General features: G+C 35.5%; 1 protein-coding gene across 1 annotated transcript; it reads right to left on the reverse strand.

Annotated features, from left to right (window-relative positions):
- Positions 1 to 487: 487 nt before the first annotated feature.
- Positions 488 to 1165, reverse strand: LOC108369310 (uncharacterized). Its single transcript, XM_017624402.1, has one exon. The coding sequence runs from the start codon at positions 1163 to 1165 to the stop codon at positions 488 to 490; it is 678 nt and encodes a 225-aa protein (XP_017479891.1).
- Between the last annotated feature and the right edge of the window lie 7035 nt (positions 1166 to 8200).

An 8200-nucleotide genomic window follows, 5' to 3' on the forward strand; every position in this document is an offset into this window, starting at 1 on the left:
CGTGAACAATTTTTCATTGCAGAGGGGAATAGTTACATTTTTGTGTGAAAGTTTTGAAATCCCTCTACTTTACAAGCTTTTATTTCACTTGCTCTGTATGCCTTTTATTTTTATATATACAAGGAGAACGCATCCAAAGCCTAACCCCCATAGCACATTGAGTGCCATGGCTACACGTTTTCGTGCGACACCAAAAACTTCCTGGGGTGCCACGTCGTACGAAAACGTGCGACAGGCATTGTCTGGCCTTAGATATTGTCGTGCGTTTCTGTTTGACTCTACGGGGTTTTTTTATTGTTTTTCTAGTAGCCTAATGTTTGCCCTAAATTTTGGTCCAAGCTTCCTAGAGATATCTTCATTTGTGCAGTTTTTATGATAAAAACTCGGAGGTTCTTTTAAATTTTGAAAATTTATTGGAATTCATTCGAAAAAAGTATAAAAAAGATAGAAAAATATTAAAATTAAGATATGATAATTTCAATTTACATTAATTTTTTAAATGCGTATATTTTGGAAAGCAATCAATGCACAATTGGGGAGTGTTGGGGCATTGCGGACAGTACGTAGTTGTCCTTTTGATGTTCTTTCTGGCTTCCTTTCGACTAAATTTTCTTTTTGCTTCAGCGTAGCATAAAACGCAAGCACGTCGGATGGTTTTATTATTTTCATCTACTCTTTTGGTGATGATATGCTGCGATTGCGGTACAGGCTGTGGGCATGTAAGGCCTAGTAGGTCCTTAGCAACGCGTTCACGGAATGTTCGTATACTCATGGTTTTATTATTCGACGCTGCTTTATACACAGTAAAGGCATTAACCATGGAAAGTCCGAGTAAAAGCTCAATTCCCAGCTTTCGATACCATTTTAACCCTTTGCAAAGGGTATTTGAGTAAGAAGCCATTTGGTCGGAAAGATCAATGCCTGCTTTCCCCTTATTATATTCTACCACAGCCAATGGCTTTTCTGTTGCTCGTCTTTTACGTCTCGCTCCTCGACTAGTTGAAGGCTCTTCAGGATTACGTGCTCCATCTGTTGTGGATACCATTATCGGGGCATGTTTCGTAGATAGCATTCTGACGTCGCGTTTATCTTTCCACTTCAGAACAACTATACCATTGGGATCTTCTCTAGCCCCTACTTCGCCTTTCTTTATAGGTGCAATCATAACTTCTTTTGGGAAATGTTTCTTGTTGGCACGGAGTGTACCGACAACATGTGTTTTTTGATCTAGCATAGAACGAGCCAATTCATAGCTTGTGTAAAAGTTGTCTACATATAAAGTTCGACCTTGACCTTTCAAATCAATAATCAGATCCTCGCAAACACTTTTTGCCAAACCGACTTCTCTCAATCCACTTGATGACTTTCCGGAGTATATTTTCAACGACCAGGTGAATCCTTCAGTAGCGCAGAGCTTAAAAGCTTTATACCATAAGGATGAGCTTTATTTGGTATATATTGTCGGAATGATAGTCTGCCTCGCCATGGAATAAGGGTCTCATCAATTACTATGTTTTCACCTGGTACGTAAATTCTTTGGTATCTCATTTGTAGCATGTCCAATAGTGGTTTTATTTTACCAAGCCTATCACCTACAATTGAGATATTGTCTGTGAAGTGCAGGAAACTAAGCAATAGTTGAAAGCGATTACGTGACATTGTTTTCCCCGGAATTGAAAAGTTGTAGAGCGAATCTTTGGACCAATAGTCTTTTAAACTCCCGACCTTCACCAAACCCATCCACAAAATAAGGCCAAGGAACTTCTTCATTTCAAAATCTGTTGTTGGTATCCAATTTTTTTTTCGAGAAAATCTGGTAAGAGCACCTTTATTTACATATTCCTCAGCATATTTATCTGTTTCTGATACAATTACTTCAATAACGTCGTTGTCAAGAAATAGGAGAAATGCATCGATACAGGAAATATCTGTTGGAATAGGCTGTTGCAAGCCTGATCGCCCAGTGAATGTAAAAGTTTTCTGACGAGAACTAAATTCAGTCCAAATGTTTGTTTCGGAAAAAATAAAAGAAAATAAAAAAAAAACAAAAAATTGAAATAAAAACAGATATAATAAAAAATTTAAATAAATGTAAATGAAAATGCGTAAAAAAAAATTAAGAAATAGTAAACAAAATCGCGTCGCACATTTTCGTACGACAGTGATTTTTACGATTACAATTCCGTCGTGCAGTGCCATGTCGTACGGAAACGTGCGACATAAAAAAACCGCTATAAAATCCAAAATAAACCACAAAATCATCCAGGATTGGAGCAGAACTGAATATTTTCTACTTTTACACCAGTTTATAGCAAAAAATGTTCTTGGCACCCGGGGAAGGTTTTCGTCAAAACCCCTTGGCACTCAATGTGATAGAGTGGAACTTCAATCCGAACTAAAACTCCTTGTCTTTCTCTGAATGTATGTATGTATGTATGTTTGTGTATAGCCCTGTTCGCGTACGCACTATCCAGTAAATCCAGTACTAATTTTACTGGATGCCGTTTTCGTACGCAAAAACTTGCAAGAAACTAGAAGTAAAACTTTCTGGAGCTAAAAAAGTGCAGATAATTTTTAAAAGAGCTAAAAAATAGCTAGGTAGTGATGTGCTGAATTTTCGGTACCCAATACTTCAGAAAGATTTCGGTACCCAATACTGCAGCTACATAATTGCAGCTTTTTGACATAATTTTCAACAGAATATTTGTCAAAAAAGTTGCATCGACTTTATTTCGACTATGAATATGATTCACAATTAGTACGAGTAAGACGATGCTTTCCCAAAAGTTGAACAATTTGTACTAAGCAATGTGGAAACCACATATCAAAACACTCTCATCGCCTTCTTAATATTGTCGCAACAGTAAACTACCATTTTATCAGTTTCCACCTTCGTAGATCTAAAATTGAGGAAACATACTTTGACGTATGAAGGAACTCTTTCAAGGCCCCGCCAGATAGAAATTCTTTTCTGCGTCACAGGGATGCTTTTGACTGACAAAGCGCACAGAAAATGCCGAGGCGGCACAATGAAAACGTTGCCGCAAACAAAACGCGTCAATTTGATTGGCCAAAAATCAGTTGGTTTGAATTCGTTCTATATATTTTTGTTGCTAATATTGTTTTGCCGCATACGCGTGCGTCAAAAGTTGAGAGTTCGGCAAATTTTATCAGTTGCGTCAACGCATGCGTTGCCAATGTGGCATCTTCTATTTAAAATCACAGAGTTGACCTGTATGTCAGCCAAAAGCATCCCTGTGACGCAGAAAAAAATTTCTATCTGGCGGAGCCTTCAGGCCTACAAAGATAACATCGTCCGATTCATCTAGAAAAAAATTTTTCAAATAAGGAAGAGTTTCTCTGCATTGTGGCGATGGAAAATGGAAATTAAAACCTCAATTAGCCCCCATACTTGCTTTAGATAGGCTTAGGGACACGATATCGAACAGAAAGTATCGATATGGTACTCATTTAAAGTATCGCTTTAAAAATATCGGGAACCCATTAATATCGGAATAAAAAGACTCGATATTTCAAATATCGATACCAAAATCCCAAAAATGTATATGAATATAGGTCTCGCACATGATTCAATAATACAAGGTTAGATAATTATTGACAGCTGCGGTTTGACACTCCCTTACAAAAGGTTGCATTTACGAAGGACAGAGAAAGGGCAAGAATGCAATCCCTTGTTGCGAAAATGGTAGTAGAAAAGTACTCAAAGTTGGCAATTAGTAGTGAAATTCCTTTCGTAAATTCTAATGTATTTGCAGGAAATCTGGCATTTTAAACGAAATTGATATATCTAAGTGAATTACGTAATTTATATGCTATTTAGGGCCAGTTACTCAATGTCTGGTTAACACTAATCTCCGGTAAAACATCGTTATCGACGTTACCGACTCCATGTTATAAGCATGGAGCCGAACACGTCGATAATGATGTTTAAACGGAGATTAGTGTTAACCACATATTGAGTAAACGGCCCTTAGCCGTATAAAAATTGCAAAATGACTCAAAATTAAAATAAGACTACTATGAGATTGATGTAAACATCCAATGCTTATGTTTTCGTCAGTTAAATATGCATCATATGCATATACAAATAAACATATTGCACAAAAGCTTATACTTTTATTTCACCCCGAAGCTCCACTGTTTCCATGTAAATTTGCAAAGAAGCAACACGGCGCCACTGCTAAGGGAGCGGTGTGAGAGAGACAACTGTCAGTTTATAGAACCTTGTATTATTGAATCATGGGTCTCGTATATAGGCCGCTGTAGTGTAATGATTAGAAGTGCTCAAAACTTGAAAATGAAAAACAGCTTCCCAGTAAAACAAAATCGCCGTTCAAAGTCGCCTTAAAACTGTAGGGACCCCTTTTTTGCCACAACATTAATAGCCCGAACACAATGAAAACGACGACCTATGGACCATAGCTGTCAAATTATTTTAACACTTACTCTTATGTAGATAATTATTTTGGCACCGACCGCGCTACGCGACGACTGTGGTTGTGGCCAGATTAGATCTATTTCTATTTTTCCAGCGACAGATTAGGTTCTTCCTCTTCTTTTGTGTCAAACTCGTACAAATTCATGATGTCGCCGACGCATTCAAAAAAATCATGTCGCTATCGACAAAGCGTTTAGACAATGAAGATAACAAGTTGGAAGCTGTGGCCCGTAGCTCGTCGTTTTTAATGTGTTCAGAACTTAAGGCGCACTTTACAAATCGGAGGAGAATGTCAGTCAAACACTAACATATTGTGTAACAACACGTAGAGATTGAGGTGTTGTCTTAAAACACCGAAGTCGCGGGTGCAAATTCCACAACATGCAATCCTAACTATATTACACATTTCTGCTCTTAAAGCCCAATTTATTATTAATTGTTAAGAACATTATCCTTGTAATGTGAGTGTTGCGAAGACATTAATAGTAATACGAACCTTGTTATAAAATTAAGGTTAAGTGAAAAAACCGCGTGTCTTTTCTTTAAAAATTCCGAATTCAATCGAGTTTTTTACAAAAAATACAATTCTCAGTTGTCATTACAGGGTTGCAAAAGGTAAAACAATTCAATGTTCAGTACAACATTACAGGGCTGCAAAAAGTTAGTAGAAAAGTAAAAGACTATGCAATAATATTGAACAGTGAGTTTATTACATTCGATACGATACTAGGGTTCAGGTACTCGATTCCAAAAAATATCGTTTTAAAACTATCGAGTAGAAAATATCGGTATCGAATGCCAAAAGTATCGATATGGTATCGTATCGTATCGAAATTCGTGTCCCTAGATAGGCTAGGCTCCCCTAAACCGCTTTTATTTTTGGTTTACATGCGTTGTTATAGGAAGCCCAAACGTTTCGGTAGCGAGTATCGAAAGTATTGGATACTTTTTAAATCGGTACCGAGTATCGATCAATACTTCAAAGTATCGACTCAGCACATCACTAGAGCTAGGAGCTAAAGCCCAATTTTCGGAGCTAAATAGAAAAATAAAGAGCTAAATCTAGCTTCAAAAGCACGAAAACATAATGGAAGAACCATGTGCAGAATGACCTGTAGGCATCTTGGCATGAACAACTAGCGCAAATCCAGCAAAGTTTTTTTGGTCTCGCCCAAACCAGCAAACGGTTGTAGTGCTAAATAAGAAGAACAAGAAGTATTCAGAGACTTCTAGTAGAAGTTAATAACACATATTTTAACAATTTAACCCGATATACCTCTTTTAATGGGAATTATTTTGCTTTTTTCCGCAAAAGGGGCAAAAAAGAATATCTAAGGAGGTGTTAGAGGTTTAAACTATCCCACAATAGTGTTCTCCGTCGTAATTTACAAAGAACTGCAGAATATGTCCTACATGTATTTCTAAAATGAGAAAGATAATTGGTTTCCTATGCAGAATTACGTTGATGGAATATCCGAAGATCCGAAGAAACTAAAAAAAAAAATAAATTTTAACTGTTTCGTGTGAATTTTGTAGCTAGCGTTGCCAGGTTTTTTGCGCGAAATCAGTAACTTAGGCTTTTTCATGCTATAAAAATCAGTACTTTTCAGTACACTTTTCAAAGCAAAATTTTGAATGTAAGTAACAGAAAATGCTTTAAAACGAGAGAGTATTTGTTTTTAACAATATTTTGAAATATATGTGAATAAATGCAGTTCATAAAAAATAAAAATATTAATAATTTTAACATGAGTGCATACATTAAAATATAGTATTAAATATCCTTATAATATCATTGTACACAGGAGCCAATCAATTATTTAATATTTATGATATTTTTAAACGACTTCAAAAATATAGGAGGTTATCAATTCGTCAGATAATTTGTTTATGTATGCTACCGCATAACTTTGGACCACGTTAACCGATTTCGATAATTATTTTCATCGGAAAGGTGGCACATCTAGGCTGGTCTCATACTAATTTGGTTTAGCGCGGATCATTTGATCATGATAAAATCAGCGCTACTCCTAAACTTTTAATATACGAATTGAAGTCAGTTTTGTTTTTTGCTTAAAAATTATTTCTTGAATAGCAATAGTGAGATCATTTCCAATTTCAGTGATTCAAAGAAATTATTTACAATTTATTTTAAAATTACTTTTAATTTGGAGTTCACTTTCAAAAATTTTAATTAGAAGTCTGTTTCTCACTTTACGCCAGAAAGCAAACTTTATACTTAAAATCCTCTCAGTTGCTTCGTCAAAAATAAAAATAAAAAAATACTTATTTTTTTTAAATGTGAAACCGTACCACCCCACCATGAAAAGCATGAGAAATAGGCAACAATCGTCAAAGGCAACAAAGTGGCGCCTCTTCGATTTATTTCCGTGGTGAAAAATTCTCAACGTCATTTCTTTCATGTAAATTTTGGAAAAAACAGGTTATCAAAAATTCCTAAAGTTATGCATTTCGCATCAACAGTATTGTCCAAAAGCATAAAATGTATACCAGATAGGATTGAAAAAATAGGAAGCCGCATAGCGGCGGAACGAATTAATTCCATTTTTAATTTCAATATTTTTATACAAAAAAAAATATTAATAATAAAATTATTCTAAATATCGCCTCAGATGAGTTGTCTTCGGCAGACGTTCTAGAGCGAATGGTACTAAGAAATTGCTGCGATGGCGATGTTACCGGCAACAAATTTGTTGCCGACGGCGACACGTTTTCTTATTGCCGGCAATAAAAATTGTCTGGTGCAACCGTTTAAAGACTTCATTCAAATTTCCTCGAGGCTTAAATTACTTTTGTTATTAAACCGAAAGATATTTTCGAGGGAACTAACAACACTCGACAAAAAAAGTCAGACCTCTTTTTAAATAAATTGTACTCCATCATATTATCGCAACTGTTACGTAACGGCTCAGGGATATGCCCATATGCCCTTTTTGTTGGATTAATCTCTTATCTGAAACATGTCAACTATAATTAGATTATTTTCTTCTTACTTTTCACAATNGATGCTCTAGGAATATTTCTGCATCAAAAAGAAAATTTTGAAAAAAATGTCGCTTACGTTATTTTGGCGGTTAGGGCTCGATATTTTGAAAGCCGTTTTTATCTATTCGCAAAGCTCGAGATCGGCTGTACCGATTTTTTTTAAATTTTGGGTATAGGTTCTGGATAGACTTCTCATTGACTTAGGCAAAAAGAAAAAAAACGTTTAAATACTTCTTAAAAATTAAACTGCAGGACTTTAAAAATCTAGAATCTAACATACTTGCCCACATATTAGCGCAGCTTAAAAAAAAAACAAAAAAAATAAAAAACAAATATATATGCAGAAATGCATCTAGATGCTCTACGAATATTTCTGCATCAAAATGAAAATTTTGAAAAAAGTGTCGCTTACGTTATTTTGGCGGTTAGGGCTCAAAATGTACTGTTCATTGAGAAATAATGTAGGCAATTAAGTATGTAGAGTCGTTTATTTTGCCACAAGGAACAGCTAACATTGCTGTTAGCACTTACATTTGTATATGCATATTTATGTACGCATATTTATGTATGCATATTTATGTATGGATATAATTACACATAAAAACCCTACTGCTACGTTTTTTTGTACGTACTAAGTGCGCGCAATATTAAAAGCAGCAACTCTTATCCATCTATGATATAGATTCTATGTATATCGCAAAGCTCGAGAACGGCTGAATCGATTTTTTCGAAATT

The sequence above is a fragment of the Rhagoletis zephyria genome, unplaced genomic scaffold (assembly GCF_001687245.7).
Source record: "Rhagoletis zephyria isolate East Lansing unplaced genomic scaffold, Rhagoletis_zephyria_1.1 Rzeph_scaffold_03603, whole genome shotgun sequence".
In the NCBI taxonomy this organism is placed as follows: Eukaryota; Metazoa; Arthropoda; class Insecta; order Diptera; family Tephritidae; genus Rhagoletis; species Rhagoletis zephyria.

Bases quoted from the DNA above. Each gene is read 5' to 3' on its own strand.
- LOC108369310 (XM_017624402.1), bottom strand. From the start codon at position 1,165: ATGATTGCACCTATAAAGAAAGGCGAAGTAGGGGCTAGAGAAGATCCC.